The sequence below is a fragment of the Andrena cerasifolii genome, chromosome 5 (genome assembly GCF_050908995.1).
Source record: "Andrena cerasifolii isolate SP2316 chromosome 5, iyAndCera1_principal, whole genome shotgun sequence".
In the NCBI taxonomy this organism is placed as follows: Eukaryota; Metazoa; Arthropoda; class Insecta; order Hymenoptera; family Andrenidae; genus Andrena; species Andrena cerasifolii.
In genome coordinates this window covers 17,244,845-17,269,199 of record NC_135122.1, presented here as the reverse complement: position 1 = coordinate 17,269,199, position 24,355 = coordinate 17,244,845, and the positions used below count along the sequence as shown (strand labels likewise).

Below are 24,355 nucleotides of genomic sequence, written 5' to 3'. Positions count from 1 at the left end.
ATAGCTTTAACCTACTTCTCCACGATGATGTATTGACCACGAAAATGGAACAATTTTTTTTAGAACCTTTATGCAGCTATTGACGTTGAAAATTGGTGATGTGAGATTTCAAATAGTCACTGGGAATTTTTAAACTACGAAACGTGTTTCAATTCGTAAGCGTAATTCGTTCGGAACAAAATTGCGTGCCTGATTAAAGATTAGAGGAAACGAAATTATTAGGTTTCGCAATAATTTATATTCCTAACGCGTTTATATTTCTTGATATTTAAAATTTCTTTTGCACACTGCTCGAAGGCAACCTTACGCAAACTTTCACTAAAAAATTAGATTCTAAGTAAAAGATACGCATCGTAACACGAAGGAAATAATTTAAACGCGCAAGAAGACAAATATAAACAACAGGGTAGTAAATAAATTTTTCAACAGTCTAGCTCATATAAATAAATATAATGCACATTTCTTAATTGTGTTTTATACTACAAATTTTAAGCTAATTAACGATGCACGATTATACCGTAGAAACTATGAATCTCAATATTCCTCTAATTAAGCAGAGGCGCACGCGCCTAGAAAGTTACACTATCCCAGGATTAATTAACTTTTGCCATTCTTATTTCATTTTCAAAATGGCATGGCATTAGCAACTAAAATGTTCCACTTTCCGCGCGTGCGTTTCACGAGCCAGTTCAGCAAATCGTATTTCATGGTAATAGTGGTATAAAAATTCTGGTTCCCTTCCAAGCCTCTATTTTGTATCCAATCTGAAAAGTGCGCATGCACTAAATAAAGAAAATAAGTTCGATCCATAAACGTAATATCGCGCCGTCTAACACTCTGACAAACATGCACGGGCCATAAATCCAATCGTACAAAGAAGGTCCTACCAGAAGATACTGGCTGTATCACGAAAGCTTAATACACACGCCTTATCAAACTCCGTGCAGCCTCGTCAAGGCAAGCACCGAAAACAGTGGACACTAGTAATCTCTAGTCTCTTGCACTGGTAAGATAATGCTTTACAGCTGTGTATCATCAGGAAACGGAAGTATCACTCGACAGAATGTTAGATAAGCCCACAGTGGCTTGGACTTTTGGAGGGTGCAATGATAAGCTGAAGGAAGAAGGAAGAGAATACGTTTCTGGGTGTCTCCTATACTCTAGACTGAATGAGTTAGTCCGTCAAGGTAACTGATTCCGACTACCTCCACTCCGACAATTTCGCACGCTTGGTACATGATTTACGAATGTGTACGATGCAAATATACCTCGCATGGACGACTGAGCGAGCAGGCTGAATGAAATAATTGATGGTAACGAGGAAATTGTATACTGAAATATGGGAGCATTTTTAAGCAGAGTTAAAGGCAGATAACCTACTACAATGGCGCTTTGGAAAGACTGATCGCGTTCCGGACACGGTCATGAAATTTGTGATGCGTTAGGACCGTTTCGGACGAGACACTTGTGTTCTTCAATGTACCTACAGTTACTCACAAAATTGAGCGTACACTTAGGGCATAATGGACAAAATTAAGCACTTAAATATCTTAAAAAAGAATCTAAAAGATTCAGCAGAAAAATTAAAAATGCCGCGGGTGTATTACTTTCAACAAGATAATGACCCAAAACATTCAACATATATAGTTCAATTATGGTTGCTGTATAACATCCTAAAGATGCTAAAAACACCTCCCCAGTCACCTGATCTCAATCCCATCGAGAATGTCTGGGGAGAAATAAAATCCAGGATGGCAAATAACAATTTTACGAATATAGAAGATTTCAAACGAAAGTTGAGAGAAGAATGGGAAGAAATTCCTCCTTCTTTAATAAAACAACTAATTTATTTTATGCTAAGTCGCTTACAAGCCGTAATTGATGGCAGGGGATATGCGACGAAGTATTAATAAATGAAACGATATAGTATAAGTTTGTAAATAGTGTTTCAACAAGGTGTACGCTCAATTTTGCGAGTAACTGTATATGTGAAGTTGCTCTCTCATGAGCAATCGAAGTGTAGCACGTGGTAGCAAGCCTGCTAAACCTTGGACGAAGAATAGCTTCGCAGTGGATTGATTCTGCATGCGGGGGCCATTTTGACCCATGATATAATATCGTTTACACAATTTTCAGAGTAAATTTTTATATTAGGTCTTCGTGTGTTTATCAGCTAAAATGCTTGTTTTCTTGAAGAAATTAGTAACGTAAATATATGTATAACTATAAACGTGTAGGTTTGTACCCAGGTCCAAGGTGATTAATATAAGCAATTTTGTTGAGAACTAAATTAATTTTATGAAGCTACTCTACGTAATTTAATTCAAACTTGAACTAGTTTAATTCGAAAATTATAGCCACACTAAACGAAATTCGTGCGAACCTTCTACGTTATTTAATCATCCAGTGCTTCTACTATCTAACAGATTTCTCTAATTTTACCATTTCGTTATAATGTAAAAATTTTATTTTGTAATAAGTAGCATGCATAGTTTCAAATGGATCCAACTAATCCTGCATCCACTAGGAAGCATTAATATTCGCCCGTGCTAGGTTCGCACGATCGTTAAGCGTGGACCCACCTTTACACTCGCCAGGAACCCCGCCTAACGCCAACCCGTTCGGTTCTGTATCACTTCGCCGCGAGAGAATCGCGTGTGTGCCGATGCGTTTCACGTCCGATTAACGCGTAAAACCTGTAAAATGTGGCATCTGGTCGGCGACTTTCTACTTTCCTCTCGTCGAATCGACCGAGTAACGCAGCGGGTTCCACGCTGCTACTGTCTTGTGCAGTCGCGACATTTCGTGAGGCAAGAAGTCACCAAACGCAATGCCAACCTGCCGTGAGATTTAATTGCAAACCTCGCATTTCGACGGAATTTTACGAAAGATCGTCTGCCGACGAAACCAATATTAAACCTTTATTAATCGCGTTATCACTTTTCATCTTCAAAAGCACAGTCTTCTTCCCTAATTGTGTCTAATCTAATTTTATTCAACATCGATACGTGAATAAAAAGTAAAACGTTCTTCAGATCTTTCGCAACAATTTTATAACTATGTTCGATCTCTTTTTTCTTATTTTTAACGAATATTTATAGTGTGAGTATTTATATCTTCTTTTATTTTCGTTTAATGAGGAACATTTCGAGGGTAAGGCGTGGAAGGAAATTAGATACTAACAAGGGAAGATCCCGAAGCCGAAAATTCAAAAAATTCTGAAACTTTGTGAATATATAGGGGGTTTCCTCCTGATTACAACGCAATTTTTGTTCGCTGCCCAAATTCACTCTAAGCGGGTGGAATTAACCCCTGAAAATTCGGCTATTTTACAATTTTTATTTTGTAACTCGCAATCTGTAAGAGATAGGGAAAAAGTTTCAAGACAAAAGTTACTTCTTTTAATTAGATCTAGCACTTGGTGAAAACATTATTTTATTGTTCACGAGTTATAACACAAAATCGGAAAATAACCGGATTTTCAGTGGTCAATTACACCCCCTTAGAGTGAATTTGGGCAACAAGCAAAAATTGCGTTGTAACGAGAAGGAAATTCTCTACATATTCACAGAGTTTCATAATTTCTCGAATTTCCGGGTTCGGGATGTTCCCTTGCAAGTGGAGGAATGGAAGAAAAAGAAAGGGAGCGATCACAAACAAATGGCCGGAAATCCTAGCTGATCGTATCTTGGGATTCTCGTTCTCCTTCTCCGCTGAATGCAATGATCGCTTAAAGTCAAGACCGTCTGACCATGGCTAGTTCGTTAATTACAACGGGTTAACGACCGAGGACTTCATACTCTGTCATAAAGAAGCGTGTCTTCTGGGTTTCTCGATACATAGTAACACACCAGCTACACAGTGTATGCAAAGAAACCAACAGAAGTGATATTGGAGAATAATGGGGGAATTGCGGTTCGCAAACCACTTTCAAGATACCAAAATAGACCGACTCGCTTCTTACAAGATAACAATTATCGAAGGTAGCCCACAGACAAGTGGAAAAACGTGTCTATTTCCGCGCCTATAACAAGTGATCACCTGCTTTTGGACGATAGCGAATTATCAATAATACCACACATGAAATCACACTTCTGCCCAAGCTACTCTTCGAAAATAAAATCCCAATCTAACTCCATCCCAGCACCGCCAGCATCTTACGGGCAACCCGGCGCATCGCTCCGCGAAATCTGCGGCCGAGCAACGCTCTCGACAATGATTTATTAATCGCGCGTCACGCCTCGCGCCCCACGCGATCGATACCACCCGTTGCGGCGCTCGATTTTATCCAATATGCCCATCTTTAACCGAGCATTGTCTCTGCCCGATGCATTCCCATCGGCGCAGTCAACGACCCGAATTGCATCACGGCGAAATGCAACTGCGCGTGTGCAACTGCACTTACGATTAACCGCAGGCGGGTTGGGGGGGACTTGCGAGCGCACGCGACACGCACCGCGATATATAATATATGCATATCGCGTATTTATCCACATGGTGCATACGCGCGAACATCGGTCACGCTGAGATGGGGGTAACTTCCTTTGTTAGCGTGCATAAATTAGCGAGCCCGCCGCTGGGGTACGCGTAAAACCAGCGACGATTAGAGGGGACGGGGGCTGCGAGGGGCGTGGCTGTGCAATAATTAATGAAAACGGTGGATCTACCGTGAAGATCCGACGCCAGGATACGCGGCGATGCCACTAAAGACGCTACCACCCCGGCGCGCGGTTACCTTGCACCGGGGACGAGAAGGGATCGAAGCCGGAAGGGGAGCAGCTCCCATTCACTTCGCGGTAAAAGCTCCGAAGTGTATTTATACATTTTATACCCTCGAAGAGGGGGCTCTGCCGCTGGCGAACGAGACTGGCCAAGTGGATGCACGCGTTTCAGCGTGACACGTATTCCGGGGATCTGTTTGGATTCGGCTCGCGAATGCTGCTGCATAATGGCGGATTTGGGTACGAGGCGAAAGGGTACAGTAGATTTTCTTTTTGCAGGGAAATGTAAAGAGGATTGAGGGGTCTTGCGACACGAAGGTTACTGATCTCTGATGTTTGCTGGAAGGGAGAATGTGTTTTTTAATTCAATGTTGGAATTAAAAGGGAGGAAGAGGAAGGTGACATTGCGGGGGATTTAAGATGCTACATTTAGCATCGGTTTTTATGGTCCAAATGAAAGCGGAGCGTGGTTTAACGATTCGCTGTGGGTCTTTGTCGAATTTCTGAATTATTCTATGAGTTTTTAACATTTCTGTAGCTACGTTTTGTAAATGAAAGGGAGATCTTAGGACGATAGAATTTGGTTGGTTATGAATGTGGAATAGGATTGAATTCTAAGATTGAAATCGCGAAATCACGCGTGTGTGACAGTGGCAAACTGGGTATTAATGTTAAACGTAAATATTGGAGAGCGTTGGCTAATTTATAGAACTTCGTCTTGAGATCAGATTTCCACAGGGAAATTATGTCGATGCGTAGATCTGGGCTTGCGGTCCCCTTATGAAGCTACCTGCCTATTGATTAATTTCGCGAATAATGTAAACTTGCATAATGGCAAATGAACAAAAACTACCAAACAATCGCGCGGGAGTGAACGTGACAATGGTTAAAAAAAGCTCCCTCACAGTGTGTCTCCAACTGGCAAAAGGGTCGCCAGAACGAGTCCCTGTAGCATATACTTTACTGAAATACTATTGCACTGTAATACTAATATAAAATATTGTAGTGAAATAATAGTGCACTAAAATACTATTGTACAGAAGTGCGATTGCACTGAAACACTATTTTCGAAAATAGTATTTTACCGTAACACTATTTTCCTGAAATACTATTTTCAAAACATCTCCGCAGTTCGTGCTCGGGCGACCCAGTAGTTGCGCTCGCGTCACGTTTTCTGGCCATCCGTGGACCACGCCGCACCTGTACCCCGCGCCACGTTCGCTTTTAGCTCTTTAGGGCTCCGTTTTGCCTTCGTTCTTCCGCGAATAGAAACCGAGAGTTGCTCCCCTCGACCCCAGCGAACCGCATTGAGTACTGTCTGGAAAGTCAGCTGGCACAACACCGTATATACCCCCACAGAAACCTCTGTGCGATGACTCACGGGAGCTTGAACCTACGCGAGCGCGTTTCAGCCTGGTGCGAAATAAACAAGGCGAGAGACCGCTTTAATTCGCGAAAAGCGGAACAACGGTGGGGAAGCAGGGCTTTCTCGGTACGATTTGTTGCTCTCGGAAAGCTCCGCGAAACGCCCAGCTCGCGGCGAACACGATGGAAACAATGGCAACAGGCATGTAAATTGGCATGGTTCTCCCTGCTGCTGCGCATGCTAAACGCATCCGAGTTGTGTGTCTTTGTAGGTCGTGAACGAATGTAAATTAGTGGTGAATGATGAAAAGGAGATAGGTGCAAGAGGTATTTTAGAAGCCCGGATGCAGAGTGGATAATAAATAACAGAGACATAGAGATTTTAGACATTTTTTGCAGTAACTGTGCAATTCTTTGTAGATGGAATAATCGATAGTTTGTAATAGTATATAATAATATAAGGGCATGGGCGGATCCAGAGGGGAGCGATCGCCCCCCCCCCCTCCCCAAGAGTAATAAAAGAAAAATATTACGACACTGTGTACTATTCTGTATACATAATTAATGTGAATGTAATTATTTAGGTTATAGTATCAGATAGAGATATTAAAATATAAAATACAAGGAAATTTTAAATCCTGTAAAAGAAGATTAAAAAATGTACTTATGTACTTTTACATATTTCGCCCCCTCCAAGAAAGGCTCCTGAATCCGCCACTGTATAAGGGTGCCATAATTATTATAAAAATTTAGAAGTTTGGAAAAAGAATACATTTTAGTATATTGTCACTTTTCTATTACAGTCTAACCCTCTTCAAATACTCAATATCGAAAAATTTACAGTATATTTTACCTCGACACGTTATACCTCATCTTTCTACGTTAAGAAAAATGTGTCTCATTTGAGAAAACCCAAAAAGTTACCTTGCAATGGATGTCCTTGACACTTCCATTCAGGAACAGAACTAGACCAGCATGTGATCCACTTACACTTCACCAACTGAAATCCGTTTATACTCTGAAATAGGTCACCCAGTATACCGTGCACCATAGTTATTGAATTAAAAATAAATCATACAACAAAACAGCAACAAGCAGTATCTTGTGTATGGATTAAACGTTAGATATAAAAACATCTTGCTGAATGACCTTTCATTAAAATCCAAATAGAAGCAGTAATTAATCAATTGGATGTAGTAGCGGATACTCATCGTTGCAATTAATTATTTCCTGCTAATTTGATGTAATCGAAATCAACGGAATACCATTTGAATATTTTGAAAACGGATAACACTCGCATGAATTATTGATAGCCTCGCCCATTTTTCAACAAAACGCGAACCGTAATCCTTCCTACTTTTGCTGGCGTATTTGCTCTGCGCAGGACGATAACGATAACTCCATGCAAATATTACACCACCACCTATAAACCGTGTCTTATGTCGCCTTTGATAAAGCTTGCCGAGGGAGATAAGATTGGATTATGCGCTGCGAATAACTACTGCCTCTACTACTATATGTATACTCGTGTATCGCCTTAAAATGCAAAGCAGCGTAATTGTTCAAGGTGGAATAAATAAGCATTTTGCGCTTCTAACGTAGTACCTGATCGCTCCTTTTCCATTTATCATTCGTCGTCACGTAGTAATTCGTACTACAATTTGTTTTAATTTGTCTGCTATCGAAGTAGAGCTACTGAAACTTCATCTTCGTAATGGAATTCTGCTTGATGGAGATTCTTATCTTTCCAGGCTAAGTAATTTTATGTTCAGACGTATTATATGTAGGCCTCAATATTTATACCAGCTATTCAATTCAACAGTATTTAGTTCGTTATATTTGCATAGTCAGTTCTAAAAATATAGTACATGTAAAACTGTAATTTTCTCTCTTAAACTCTAGTTAGCAAAGAAAACCTATTTTCACCATCCTTAACTCTTTTACAAATCCACAAAGTTTCGTCAGAATCAGTTGTGTAAACTGCAAGTATCTACATTTTGCATTACTGGTAATTTACTAATTTACTAGGAAAACACTCCAAATCCCCCAACTACAATTTCCAATTTGTCTGATCCAAATGATTAAATCGAGGAAATTCTAATTAAAACAGCAGAAGAGCGACGTGAGTGTAACAAGCCCAGTCTACTTCACAATTAGTGTCTCCCATAATTAAAAAGACAAATGATCGTTGCAGACAAAGTCTGCCACAGCTGGGGGTTATTTCGATTCTTTTTGCGAGATCGCTCCATGGAATTTGCAAAAAAAAGCTCGCAACTGACCGGGCTTTAAACGAATAAATATTTGCCGGCGAAATACACCGGAAACACGATCGCGTAATTGAAAGGCAACACCATTGTTGCGAAAAATGTGTAATAAACTGTATACGCGCGAGCAAGGGGGGTTGCATTTAACCACACCTGAGCCACGAGAATAAAGATAATACGGTGTACGGACACCCACACGCACCCACGCGAGCTATTTGCACAAGATACGGGTAATTTCGAAAGTTGAAGGCAATCTTCTATCGTAGTAGCTTCCATGACGGAACTGATCAAAGGTGGCTAGCGCTTTGCATTAATTTATGAAGATTAACGTCAATGAAATGAGAAATTAAAGAGTTGAGATTAAGGCGATGAATTTGTTTCATTTTATCTTGCATGTGCAATGTTGGCGATTCTATTTAATTAGACAGATTGTAGGTTTGTTCCCTGATTTATTTCCCGGAAAATATATTTTAGAATTTTCTTTTTTAATTCGACCGTTCTTTGGGGTGAATAGTTGAAGAAATTATTTACTCATTTTGAAAGGAGATAGGATATATTAAAAATAGAAGAACATTCTAATATATTGTATGTAAGTCTTGAGTCTTCAAAAAGTCGATGGAAATATAGAACAGAGGGGGAAATAAAAATACATTTCATTTACGAGTGCGACACGTGAAGATTCACCTGAACTCGAATTTTCTCACGAACACTCCAACTGCATGGCACACTGATCTCTTTTACGAGATCCTGTAAGAGAAAACAGTGAGTTTGAGAAATAACTCCCAGCTTCTGTTATCGATCCTCGAAACGTCGAGCGCGTGTGTACGAGGTGACGATGGGGCGACGATTCGAAGGGAGCTCGAGGAATTCGAGTAGAGGTTCCCCCAGAGCTACTAGAAAGAGCACCGTGCCAGAATAAAAAAGCCACTTCAGCGGGCCGACGTAGCCGACGTAGTCGCGATAGGTCTTTCAGAATTAATTTCGAAGTGGCCTCTCCAGTATTTCAGTAAGATCGTTAAAGCAGCCGCTCCAGTACAGTCAAAGAATCATTATACGCTCAAAGGAGCCCGAAGAGCCAATTCGAACTTCCAGTATTCCACACGATCGTTTTGTTACTCTTCCATCTTTTCGTCGAGCGGTTCGTTAAAAAGTTCGTGTACGAATGGGGACCCTTTAATACGACTGGAACTGCAGAATTCGGGGAATAAACCTTTTAATTGGTTATTACAATTCTGAAGTAAAAGGATTTCCTCGACGAGTTTCTGATGTTATGCAAATTTGACGTGAATGAATATGTAACTTTGCACAGCTGTCCATACATTTTCTTTCTTTTTATTATGCAAATTTCTAATGCCTTTCTCGAAAAAACAACTGCAGAAATAATAGTAGAACTATAATTGGGAAAAATCGACTTCCTCCACCATGAATCACAGTGGATACATTTCCTACGGTTGTTTAACATGGGCAATTTTTTAAAATACATTATTCGTGATCAGAAACTTATAGTAAAGATTCTTAAGGTGCAAACCTACGATAAGACAAAAATATCGTGTCTTACACGAGACACATATATGATATATTTTCAGAAATCTCATCTCTCGCGACTATTTCCATTATTTACATTTAGTTGTTGCTGAGATTTTTATCTCGTGACAGAAAAGTCTCGTGTAAAATCTCATCGTGGATTTTTTTTTTAAACTAAATGAAAACGTAATTTAACTTTCTGCGAATCTACTTCGATTATTCCCCTTTTCTGACTATTCTCTTGAAGAACCACGTATATACCTCGCCACAAAATTCATAAGCGATATTATTAACACTTTAAGTGTCACAAGCTTTGACGAATCCCGTTTCAAGTAATCTTCGTACCCTATTTTCTCGCGTTGTATAATCGATTAGCAGCTAATGATCTGTATATAATTTTGTTATTATCTAAGGTTTGGAACAGTACCAATATTTACTTTATATGCCGACCCCTAATGTTTCCCTGCAAGGCGTGTTTCGATTTGCTATAAACCTGCTATCTCCAGCCCGTTCGTGGAGAAATCGTAAGCCGAAGGTGCTGGAGTTAATATCGCCAGCATCTTCTCCTTTTTCGAAGGCGAAGTTATCGTTTCACGAGATTAGAGGAATTAGGCGTCCGAGAATTCTCGCTCGCTCTCGCCGTGAGACCTTTGTGATCCTTGTAGGCGGATCGAAATGTGAGAACCAGCCGCTTCCTTCTTTGGTAACGCTGATCAACGCTTTCCAGCGGTTTTTTATTCATCCGCGGCACGAGGTGCGCTTGCACGTCTAAAGATACATTTAATGGAGTACGTAGCTAGCCTTTCGAAGCGTCTCGCCTCTTTGACAAGCAGCTCTCGCTGAAGCTCGATTTGTAAAAACGAGATCAGAATCCGATTCGAGGAACAATGTAGACGAGTGGAGATGACTCGACAGTGTCTCGCTTCAGTGATCGCTCAAGGATATTCTGGGGGAAAAATTGAAGACTTTGCTGCGAGAAAGGGGCATGGATTCGCTGACATTGAGTTATAGGTAGCAGTGAATGTAAAACAAGAAACTCGTAATAGATTCAGGAAAAAATGTGGCAGATGTAGCTGATAATACAATCCCAAGTTATAAGGATGCTAGTACGTACCTACTTGCACAAGCCGATGAACTTTGGGACTATTTCGTGATTTAGTGAGTATTTCACGATAATTTTTCGAAAATTCTGTAGATTGATGTTTCCTGGTGTTTCTATGTACTAAGTAATACATAGTTGCGTAACATAATAATGATGTTTATTTAATTATTTGCCCGAGGTAGGTGGATTTTTATACAATTTGCTGCAAGAAGGTAGCAGCTTCAAATTTTGAAAATTCACCCTCCCATAGAGGAAAGATATTTTTGCTTAGTATCAATGTGTGGCATAGCAACCGACGAAGTTAACTTTCATTTGCGCTTTTTATCTACATGTCGAATTAAGAATACCAATAATCTAATCAATACTTTGAATCGAGTGCTCAATTTTATTGAAACGAAGGTAATTTTAATAGGCGAACATTGGAAATATGAAGTTTCAATTTCTAACTGACGAATATTAGAAAGGAAAATTAGAGATTATGATCTGTACAAAAATATCTCAGTAGTGATATAAATGACATTCCATGGAGAAACAAAATGGCCTGTAAGTACCGTCATCAAATTTATGGCCGCTTACGTTTCGAATTGTGAGTTAGTTATTCATAGGATGACATCATTTCTACCTGTTATCCCAACAGTAGGCATGACGAATTTCCAGAACGTCATGCAGAAGATAAAGAGTGAAAATACCAGTTGAATGAACAATAGGTAACGGAGGAACTCTGAAGATCAGAAAGTCTGAAAGTGGTCGCAGTTCTTCCGTGATCTGGATGCTTTATGACAATGAACACAGTTTCCCGTGCGTTTAATTAAAAGCGAGGTGATTTAGGGCTGCATTGCAATATCATATTCCTCGAATATTGCATTTGAATTGGAATTGTATTCGAATATTATATTCCATGAATATTGCATTCGAATTTGGGCTATATTAGAATATTATATTCCTCGACTATTGCATTCGAATTGGGGCTGTATTCGAATATTATATTCCATGAATATTGCATTCGAATTGGGGCTATATTAGAATATTATATTCCTCGAATATTGCATTCGAATTGGGGCTGTATTCGAATATTATATTCCATGAATATTGCATTCGAATTGGGGCTATATTAGAATATTATATTCCTCGAATATTGCATTCGAATTGGGGCTGTATTCGAATATTATATTCCATGAATATTGCATTCGAATTGGGGCTATATGAAAATATTATATTCCTCGAATATTGCATTCGAATTGGGGCTGTATTCGAATATTATATTCCATGAATATTGCATTCGAATTGTGGCTATATTAGAATATTATATTCCTCGAATATTGCATTCGAATTGGGGCTGTATTCGAATATTATATTCCATGAATATTGCATTCGAATTGGGGCTATATTAGAATATTATATTCCTAGAGTATTGCAGTATTCAATTGCTACATTCGAATTAGAAGCGTTATCAAATATTATATCCTTCTCTTCGTATTCCACATACACTGAATACGGGGTGCAAGGGGTCATCGTGAAATTGCCACGTTCGTCGATCACCGCCCACGCGCATTAACGCGCGGCTATTGTCAAGTTACCAATCGTTAGACAGACATTTGTCGTTCACAATGCGTCGATCGAGACGGCATTACGCCCAAGAGGGGTTTTTTGTTCGTCCAAGCGTCGCGTTCTCTCGTGGCCATCCGCACTGGTCCCAGCGCAAGTAGGTAGCTGTCCGTCATTCCAATCCTACGCGTTTTCCAGCGGTCCACGCAAAATCGAAAGGAAGTCTCAGATATCCCCTCCTGCGTCGCAGAACCGGCTTGCCGATTGAATACGTGATCACCCTATTAATTAGTTGTGCAACGAGACCCGGCAACACCCAGGGAACATTGAAAGTTTACCACGGCGCAACGATGATTACAATGCGGCGATTTATGGGGAACCGGTGTTAAAGGCGACATCCTTATTCGGTTGCAAATAAAACAGCGATGATATATCATTTTCATCAATCACCCTGATTCGTTCAAAGAGGTTCAAAGGGAATACTAGATACCGGGTCTATTTTCATCCTAAATAGCAAGCTACATGTATTGCTTATCATTACAATTAATTCTTGATAGATATATGTAACAATTTTAGATTGAAGGAAGCTCAAAATCTAATACAAAAGCTTATTCAAATATCTTTGAATAATGGGTCAAAATAAACCCCAATGAAAGTAGAACAGCACTATCATCTCTGCCTTTTTTTATTTATTCCACTGCTCACAGCTGCCATTTCAAATACCTATACGTACCCATTTATCAGTAGCGGTAACTTAACAAAAATAGGAAGTAGCGACCATTCAACAGAAATAAAAAGAAATATAGATAATTTAACGAAAGTAGACAGGAATAGCGAGAGTTTCATGACAAATAGGAAAAGACAGCGACCACTTAGCAAAGGCAAAAAAAGAAAAAGAAACAGAGTACAGGAATAGTGGCCTTAATGCAACAGCAGTGGCGAATGCACTGGCGAAGATTAGGTGCATATCGTATCATTCCCCGCAACCATCATTGCCCAGCCACCGTGACCGTTTCGTGGTTCGAGAGTGAGATCTTGTCCTTGACACTATTGTCCTTCGTCCCTGCGGACACGGACGACAACGTTCCAGTGAACCAGCGGCGGCACAGTTGAACAATGGCGACGTGCAGCCGCGTTGATGTATCTGTCCGCTGGAAACGCGACGCGGGTGATGTAAACGCGCGATTGAAACCCAGAAACGCGTAAATCTGAACAAGGTAGCGTGTACCTCGGATACATCGATCCAAACTGATTCACGAGCGAGCTCCGGCCCATGGAAATTTATCTGAACTTCTATGCATGTACAATGCATCGTTACACGGTAAATCATTCAAGCATTGTCTCTGTGGAGGACAAATCATGCGCGCGGTACGCTGGCGCACGAAAATAATGGAAATCTTTATGCAGAAGAAGATATTTTTTATTTCTGGCGTTCTTTTCTCTGGATTTGTTGGGAGCTTGATTTGCTAGGGGCGAGGATCTGATTTTAAGAGAAGCTTTCTGTGGAAACGTTTCACGAAGTCTTTTGTAGGAAAATGAAAATTTTTCTTGCAGTTTTTCTTCTATTTCCAAAGGGTGTTATGTTAAATAGACTAGAATGAAGAAATAAGATGAAAGAAATGGTTACTAATCTACTGCAGAAAATGAATTTTTAAGATAGATGGAGGTTTTTTGTATAAATGATGTACGGTGGAAAATTTGGAATAATTCTAACGAAGTTTGATTAATTGGAATTAAATAGGGAAAGGGGTAATTATTTACTTTAGCGATTCCTCACCGATTTTGATGAAATTTGGATATGTTGTAAAACTCCACATTCTGAGCAATATTTTCCTATATACGTTACCGCCGCTCGGTCTTAGTTTCCGAGATATTTGCAAAAATATTTTTTTAATTTCTTGCTTTGGTGTTGCAATTTGGGTTAGTGTTGGAGCGGTGGTAACATGTATAGGGAAGAGTTGCTCAAAATCTGGAGTTTTGCAACATATGCAAATTTCATCAAAATCGGTGAGGAATCGCTAAAGTAACTAATCACCGAGAAAAGAATAAAATAAAATTAAGAGTTAGAATTGAATTTTTCTAGGATCACAAAAAATTAGAAATGCTGACCTATTTGTTGGTATAATTGGCTCTAGTGGTGGTAGAATATACAAATCGAATTATCAAGCACAAACTTTACAATGTAGAATGAAATTAAGAAAGTAATTCTACATACAAGGTACCTATAGCTGAAACTATAGAATGGACGTCCATTATTCAAAATGAATGTCTAACTTCGACATCGTGGATCCTCCTAACTATATAACTTGTTCTTAACCAGTGAACAGTATCGTGCCACCGCTAGTGCATTATATTGAAATTTGAAACACGTGCATGCAACTTTCGTTGTGCATAAACGAACAATTTCACTTCTGAGTTCACGAACCTATCAATGTCACGTTAGTAGGACTCCCACGAGGCCGTACAATGAATTCTGAACGATGAGGCCTTCAATAATAAAGAAATCTCGAGAAACGGTTCTCACAGTACGTAACAATTCCAAACGAGTTATCAATGAATGAATCTTGCAAACTTACAATTTCCATTTCTGGCAATTTTACGATGCTTACTTAATTCCCTAATCAACATTGCTGTAATCAGTTTCGATGAAATATTAACTCATATTCTAAATCACTGTTTTTATATCAATTTGAAATATTTTATAAAAACTCATCCGAACATTTACTCAGACAAATTTTCAAAAATTTTCTGCCGAATTTTATTATACAATCATCTTACCACAAAATTTTTCTAAAAGACAACAATTTCGAAAACCATTCTGTTATTTGAAGTCTACCGCCAATCTCGACTCTGGAAATTCTCAGAAATTCGAAACGAAAATTGTCCTCTGTTCTGTTCATTCAGAATCCCCTTCACGGATCACTAATTTTGTCGGCATGTATTAAGAAGATATTCAGCCGTGCCAAATATTGAAATCAAAACTGGAGGAAGTTGAAAAGAAGTGGCAGAAAATCTATTTTCGAGCGCCAACCTAGATAAACTCAAAAAAGAGCTTCGAGTACTCGTTGCTGGCTCGTCTATTTCGACGTACGAAATGGTACAGCTGCTTGTCAGCCAGCAATGGACCGTGAACTACTACTATGTAGTCCAACATTTCTTATCGATCAGCGATAAACGTGGACGATGTGCTAGAGTCACGTATACTCGATTGTGCCGAATAATCGATGCTGGAGCGTTGCTCGGCGAGCAATCAACGATACCGCGAGTTTTTCATCTCGAAATCACATTATCAGCCGCATTGATAATTTCACTGCTCGACCCACTTCTCTCGTTAACATAAACAGCAACCAACGTTCGATAACGCCTGGTAATTAACTATTAGCTGTCACAATCACCGGGCGAAAAGAAATTTTGCACGCATTTTCCAGGTTAACGACCAAACCTTATCAGGCGTGAACCGTATCTAGATTGCAAACGTATGAACAGAATTTTTAAAATACTGCGAAAGCGTAAAATATTCCACGACGGATTGGCAACGCTAATAGGGAAGCAATTTCGCAATGTAATTTTATAAAAATACTCGGATAAATTTGAAACTTTTTTAATCGTTGGTAAATTTATAAATTTCAAAACGAAAACAACCATAAGTTGTTAATATTACCATTCTAATTATTTTACAATCGATATTCGACAAAATTCTTCAAATAAACACAGCTGAATTATTCGAATAAATAGAGTAAATAATTAGTATTTAAATAAAATATTGTACCAAAGAGAATTTCTTTCGGATAAATACGTTACATACAAGCTGAGCAAACCTATCCCAGCAGAAGAGGTCACTCAAAAAGACCTACATAACCAACTTAAAAGGGTGCCTCTCTCTCAAAACCTTGCGTCACTGAAAGTCTTATCACCTCCCAAACCATTGACCTTTCCCCCCGAATCACCCTATACATCCAACCATGTACAAAGAAAATACAGTAGCCCAAAGAAAAATATCCCAAGCTGCCCGTCATCTACTGACAAATACTTCGCCACCGAACAAGTGGAAATTACCAACGCCCATCGGCTGCCCCACATAACGCTGAACGTTGTAACTTGTAACGTGAATCTCGTAACTTACGTAAACGGTCGTGACAGTCGCGTTTCTAACCATATCTCTGACGTCCTCTATTTCACGTCTGGACGTCGCAGGCGCCGCGGTGGGCGCCAGCATCACCTCGCTCGCCATTCGAGGAAATCGTTGCTCTTCGACGAACGAACGTAGAATCCTTATCACCACGCGGCGAGCGACACACAACCCCCAGGAACCACCAACACCCAGCGATTCTTCCCGGGAACCATTAAACAACCTCTTCAACACTTTACAGTTCAAACTGCGCACCCCTGAAATCCACTTGACTAAAAAAGTACCTCCTCTCTTTTCTAAAATATTTTGTATTTATCTTGGCGATTTTTTAGCGGCGGATTTTTCCGCGCTGATCCTTGGAGTACGATAGATTATGCCTCGATGGATTGACGCATAGGTGGAGTTAGAATCCTGCGGCCGGGTTTAGGGATTTCGGTAGAAAAGATTGTTTAGGTGGTGGTTGACGATTGCTAATGTGCCTGGCTTAAAGGGCACAGTAGTCAGAGGGAATGTCTTGTTAAAGATCATAATTTCCATGACAGCGAGCGCGCCCTGCCTTCTGTATTTAATCTCCGAGCGAATCGAATTTCACGGGATGAGCCGGCAAGTGGATTTCAACGCAGTCGCCGCTTCGACGCTGATTCGATAAAGCCATCGATTCGAGGAACACTGCACGGCTCGTAGAAGATCACATTTCCAAACCACTTTTCCCTATCTCCCCGCATTACGACGAAACGAAACACGGGACACAACGAAACTCAGTGTTTCCACATTCAGGATCACTCTACTCAATACTCCACATCTTAATCACACCTCCATTTCCTCTTCCCCTCCGCTGACTTAAACACCGAAGCAACTAGTTACCACAACAACGCAGCCCACTTTTACGAGTTCCACATTCCTCGCGCTGACTTGTGGAATTAACGCCACCACAGTTTGCACCTCGTGCCGAAACGCGGTTGAAATTCCAGGCACTGGAATCCTCTCGAGCTTCGCTGCAGCTTCCTGTAATTCGCCCCTATTAACCACCCCCTATCGAGAATCACTGCTCGAGCCACCCATCTGGTCGCCTGGGTGTTCAGAATTTTTTTCACAATTCAGTTCTGGCCGGCACCATCCCCTTGTGTTCGCCGAGGAGTCGCGCGCCAAACGATCCGCGGGGAAATCAGTCCGTCGGGCGCGTTAATCAGTGCGCCGCACGGCAACCGAGAGAACGGAACTGACCGCGAATGCCAGAAGTGTTCCGAGTTTGGAACGAGACTAGAGGCTGGCTATACGCGATTTCATTCTCTCGTGGAGGGAGAGAGAGCGTGGAGAGGCAGTCGGCGTGCCTCGTGGTGGCTGCGTGAGTCAGCTGGGTGCTACGATCGTGCACTCGTGCTGTACGAACTCGGATCGTTAAGTCGACGCTAGAGGGAACGAGAGAGGAGGGGCTGATGGGGAACGCGAATCATTGTGACTCGCGTGAGGGGGCTCAAAGGCGACTGGCAACTGGCTCCGCTGGGAGAGGGCTCTCAAATTTCTGGGGTCGGAATTGTTATGGTACTTTTGGGGAAAAAGTTATTAGATTGCTAGTTCCTACGGGGATAGGTGTTTATGAATATTATAGCAACCGAGAGGTGGGGAAGGGTGGTCGTTGTGACTTGCGCGAGCTGGTCTTGACCCTCGGTTCTGGGTCTTTTTGGACCCAAGTGTAACACTGGTAGGGAAAACTTTAGAAATTGAAAAAATTACTTCTATATTGCTCTAAGCACAAAAACATCGTTTAAAACGGGTGTAGTTGGAGTGTTAACATATCCCAAATTTTTGGTGTAGAACTTTTTATGGTACTTCTCTGAAATAAGTTCTTATATTGGAAGTTCCTAAGAGGATAGGTACCATTTATGAATATGAGAATGTAGAAGGTGAGGTGTTTTTTAATGCAGAAGTTCGTGAGAATAAACAATCTTTTCAGTTCAGGAATCAATTCAGTTTTGATCCCTCTCGCTTTGCACACTTTGTATTGCGAAGGGACGTGACTGGACGAGAAACGAGCTTCCTTTCGTGCAGACTGTTTGGTCGTTTTGTGTTGCGTAATAATTGTAATAAGAAGATCGACCTTAACCCTTGGGATGTTGGGTGATTTACTCGTGTGTATGAGAAAATTGCTAGACATTTTTGTGGATAAATACGTGGTCTGCAGGGAAAATGTTTATTTCGGAGCGATGGGCACGGGTGGTTCATTGACTTTGCTCAAATTTTGAGTACCTACTGTTAGTGTGAACTTGAGTGTAAGTTAGTTAATAGATTTCAGATTTCTACGTAAACAAAAGATGCTATTCACCTTTTTCGGAAATCGTATGCAATTGTATTCTGAAACAATAGCACAGTTGTTTAAATTTTAAAAAAACCTCCACCCTTGAAAAAAGTTATTTACACTTCTTCCATTTGTTAACTGAATACCGAATAATACTATCAAATCAAATACACTGTGGAATTCCTAATGCAGCCGAAAAAGGAATGATTCTTCCTGCAAGCAAATCAGAAATGTGGAATAAAAGATGGAAAGAATTCTTAATCAAATGCGCGAGAACCTTGGAGATCATGTTAATGACTAGAAATTACACCTTAAAATTCCATTTCAACCGTATCCTTTGCCAGACAGGGATTTCATTTCAAATGGAATGATAAACCACGCGGATTTATCGCGTCATTAAAATTTGACACGTCTGATGCTAATCTACTTGCGTAATATGCAATTCACTGAACGTACGAAACGTGTTCATCTCTTGATGCGAGTTTTCGCTACCAACAATATGATAACTTCCAATTTGTAAATTAATAATTTCACCTTTACCCAAGGTAATTATTCAAACGTGTTGAAAAGCTTAAATTGTCACGACCACTTGAGAAACATGCTATATTTTGTGAAGAATCTCTCAAACCTTCCCACGATTACAAACATTTGAAATGTAACAAAGTATTCTCATCGCATTTTTCAATATAAGAAAACTGGCACAAAACAATCTCAGTGAAGCAACTTCGGTTCTAACGTTTCAAAGTTAATCATCTGTATTGCAAAGATTCTAGAGCAAAGCATTTCTTCCCCTAAAAACAAACGATCCATGACGCGCAACCGTATAATTAAACGCGATCACGAAATCAGTTAACGAAAGCGATAGACATCGACGCAACCCATCGCGCTTTATTCAAATTTCCCTTTTGCACACGCCTAGCGTGTTGAATTACATTCGACCGCGGGGAAAGAATGAAAATCATATTAGCCGGTCTGGAAAATGGGTAAACCATTAAAAAGTAACGGATGCGTTATTATTACCGCGCGATGTGCATAACTGAATGCATAACTAGCCAGAGATTATGAAGTCCTAGCGGACGATCATTCATAGCTACGGGAATTGCATTGTGCGAGAACGTTTGCGACGACGGCTGTCCATTAGTTCGAGGCTGAGGTCAGCTGTTGCAATTAAAAGAACGCTTAACAGTCCGGTAAGAAGATTTCATAATAACAAAGGAAATTGTAAAAGAAATTGACTCAGAGTTTTACGTCTTCAATTCGAAAAAGTTTAAATCTTGCTTTTTTAAATCAGTAGCAAATATTTGAATCTGCCGACTTAGAATTAAGAGTAATTAGTGCAGTTAAATATACCAATTAGTTTGTAAATAGATAACCAAGTGAAGCTTGTTTGTCTCGCGATTTACAATTTCCTCGAGCTCTTCCACGGTTCACTCCCAACGGTACTTTTTTCAAAATGCACGCTATCATTCATCTCTTACGAGCATACGTACACGCAATTTTCCAGGACTACGGAGACTCTGTAAAAGTAAGATAGAGGAAATTTCAGATTAAACTTGGTGGCACACCTCTCTAGGGTGGCACGCCTCGAAACTTTTTATTCCAACCTGACATTCTACGCCACTCAGTGATAAACTCGAAGATACTATACAGCTACATTAATTTATTACACAGAACGTCCCATTCTCGTGTGTCTAGATAAATACCGTTTGAACACTAATAAATTACATTTTCCTGCACTGCTAGTCCTTCCTACAGCACTCGTGAATCAATTGAAACGGGACACTACTAATTTCATAATGTGACCAATATTAAAATAATAGTAATAATGTGACCATTTTAATAATTTAAATAAATTACTAGCCCCGCCAAAAGAGAAGCTACAAAAACTTACTCCACAGAGGATGAAGTTAATAAATTATTAAATCAACAGAAAAAGTAATTAAATCCAACTGACGATTAACGTATGTATTATCCCGCCACTCCAAAAGCGTCGTGATATCTGTAGGTGGTAGAAAAAGTGACCGTTAGAGATAAGTATAGATCCTTAATGGAAGCAATCGCACGAAACGGGTCCCTTTGTTTGAGATCTTTGTTCGAACCCGTCGATTTATCTTCTCGCAGCCCCCGAGGCGTTCTACGCTCCGACGAAGGAAGTTTCAACTGCGAATGCAAGCGTGTAACGCAACAACAACAACCTATCCCATGCCCCCGACGCCTCCGCTATTCACAAGTTCTCCGCGACGCTGAATTCTCGGTTCGGCCTCAGCCACCACCCACGCCGCCTTTGCCTTTTTCCTCGCAGTGCAGGCGATTTCGAAACTGAAAAGAAAGCTAAGCCCCCCCCCCATCGAATTATGCAATTTCACTTCTCTGAATTATTTTTTTATGCTTGCGCAACACCTGATTCATACATACGTGGAAAGAACCTGCGAGCCTGCACAAGTAAAGGCACCACTGAGCCTTTAAACCCTGAGCTTCAAACGGCCAACGTACGCCATGTGCGGGAATAGTTAAATTGTACTTGTTAACCACAGTCGCTGAACGCCCATATGCGTTCCCCGCACAGGTGGGGGATAGTGGGTCAAGAATGGATTCGAAGAATAGTTGGAGCATTATTAGCAAGCGACGTTTTCTGGATCTTTAATGTCAGCCACTGATTTGAAGAATGTAGCTTCGAGAATACCGCGAGTAGGTATAGATTCGATAGATAGAGGATACTTTTTATTCCATTTTACGTTATTTTAAATTAATAATTAGCCAAAAAAAGTCGCAAGGAAGTAAATGCAGGACAGCAAAGGGCAATACACTCTCCAAAGAACGCAACAGAACTCGAAATCCATATATTTTCTAAACTTCAGACTTTAAGAATATAAAAAGGAACCAAAACTCTATATTTCTCAAATTCCCCAGCTACGTATTTCTGACCCCCCCGATACAATCCCCCACAAATTCCCTTGCAAACTCAGACTGGGCACCAATCTTCGCCTCAAGGTTCCAAAGCATTCAAAGAAATTTTAAAAATCTTCGCAGCCGCATCTTGCGATTAGAAGACAAATCCTCCAACGATACAACTTCACCCCTCGCAAGCACCAAATAACATCAAACTGTTAGCTACACGCGCAACATTATTTTCTAAGAACCCTCTGCTTCGTGCAAAATACAGATTCGCGTGAAACTCACCCAAGGCTGTCTCTCTGCAATTTAAATCGTAGTACCGTGTAACGCGTGACATCGCGCAGCCAAGTCCGGCGCAGGCATCCGAAGCATAAATCATGAACGTCTCGATTACTCTACAAGGCATCGCCAAGGTGCGCCGCGACGTCGATTTTCCCCTTGGACCGAGAGTTCCCTCGGCCGATCGACCGTGGAGAGCCAGCGCTAAGGCGTCCAGGAAAAGCCTCGATCGAAACGATCCAGAGAGTCCGCTCTCTGGTCGTGACCAAACGCGATCGATCTGTCAAGATCATTGGAGCAAGCACCAGCTTTATTTAGACGTGGAGTCCGCTGACACCGTCGCGGCGCGATTAACGCTGGCCACGTGATTGCCCCACGTGCTCCGTTCGCTCAGGTCCATTCGAATGTGCATCGCCAAAATTAAGGATATTTCATACACAGTTTGATTGAGTAGTTTTCATTCAACGTGAGAGATATGTTTCTGATTTCGACGAAACTTTGCAGGGTTGCAGAGAAGCCAGAAGAAAGGGATGGATGTGTGGTTTTTTTAGCTGCGGTAATTTAAGTTTAAGGGGTCGAACTACCCTTCAAAGTTTCACCCCCATGATGGGGTCTTGTAAACTATTGGAGATAGGAAGTTTTCTAAATAAATATTCTGGGGTTTTCAGTGGAAAATAATATGGCGTAGATAGCAATGAATTGACAGTGAATTTTTGTCTTTTATCATTCATTTAATTCCTGTGTACACCATGTCATTTTTCATTAAAAATTGTAGAACACTTTTTTTAAGAAACTTCTTTCTACCTGCAATAGTTTCCAAGATAGCATTACACGTTGGAACTTTGGAGGATAGCTTCCCTATAGGGACTTAAATTACAGCAGCTAAATGAGCTACGTGTAATTTATTTTTGGCTGCTCTGGAAACCTGAAAAGTTTCACAAAAATCGGTATCATACGCATTTAAATGATTGCAAGCAGTTCCGTCAGTGGTTTTTCAAGATACAACTGAACTAACACGACACCACTGCGGTAGAAAGTACGCCCAACCAGCGGCGTTTACCAAAATAGGATTACCACGTACAAAGCGCGATTAGATTTTTCATTGAAATATGAAGTTACGCGAGAAGAAGCCGACAGACACGGCTGCCGCGACTTTTTCGCGAACTGTCGACGCTGCTTTCACTTTGAAACGAAACTACATTTTTGCCAGTTTCGCGAAAGCTGCTGAGCGGATCCCGACGAATCCGATGACCCAGATTACACGGCTGCATCTCCTCCGCGCGATACGGCAGCTTAGAACACCAGACTGCGACCCAACTACCCACGAGAGATTTTCCTATTCGAGCGAGGCATAATTTCTGACTGTTTTACTTGCGAGTTGCTTTCGCTTAACTTCCCTCTCGTGCCACAGTATCGCGCACATCGTTGCTCTCTATTTGCTGGTAAGGATGCGCGTCGTTCCAGGACAACTTAACTCAAACACCGCTGTTCACCAAGTCAAATAGAGCTCGACAAATCACGGCTATACGAACCTCCTACAACGAGGATGATGGACTGCGATGATGACTACAATAACAGTAACGGAAATACGTCCTAGCACGATCATTATCGAGAATTGTTAGCCCCTTGACTCGCGGTTTCTTTGAAGATTTGGAGCGTTGAAGTTAACTTGGAACGGACAGGTGGATACGATATCTAATTATTAATTTGTCGCGGGGTTAAGTGGAGGTGTACGTGGAAAGAGAATTTATTCGAATACGAAACGTTACAGATTTTTATTATTGACACGGTGCTAGGTTGATAGAGAGATGAATGAACGTTTCATATCAAGATGAGTCAGTCGATTCTTTGTTTCTATTATACCATCATGTATTGAGGTATTTGATGATTAATATGTTAACTTCTGTGGAGATCTTCAAGGTAAGCAAGTGATCCCTGCAACTTATAATTTTTCATTAGAATACTGATAAATAAACCCATAGATTTGGAAACATCACTGTCATTAGGAATGATGCAGAATATTAAGCGCATTGTTCAAGTGAAAGATTCTTCTTTCTAACAATATACATTGGAATCAATGCGAGTATGGCTGCCATCCTTCCACGTTTCCCCGGATTTGTCGTCTTTTTTAGGGCGTCCGGGGGGATTTTCTGCAGTGATCCGGGTTTTCGATGCTGCTCGCTCAGAAAGTCATAAATACTTTATCTTGATTGCGGTTACAGTCTATAATTTACA

At 40.6% G+C, this 24,355-nt stretch overlaps 1 protein-coding gene across 20 annotated transcripts in view; it reads right to left on the bottom strand.

The window, feature by feature from the left end:
* Nucleotides 1-24,355, bottom strand: part of Patronin (calmodulin-regulated spectrin-associated protein patronin) — an 83,608-nt gene that overhangs the window by 50,958 nt on the left and 8,295 nt on the right. Inside the window, exon 1 of one of the 20 annotated variants that reach the window (XM_076812005.1) lies at nucleotides 16,645-17,901. The exons of the other annotated variants lie outside the window; for them this stretch is intronic. Within the exon in view, the coding sequence (XP_076668120.1) occupies nucleotides 16,645-16,752 (108 nt within the window). The 5' untranslated portion in view covers nucleotides 16,753-17,901. Of the gene's footprint in view, nucleotides 1-16,644; nucleotides 17,902-24,355 lie in introns of those variants that run through there. 20 annotated transcript variants of the gene reach the window in all.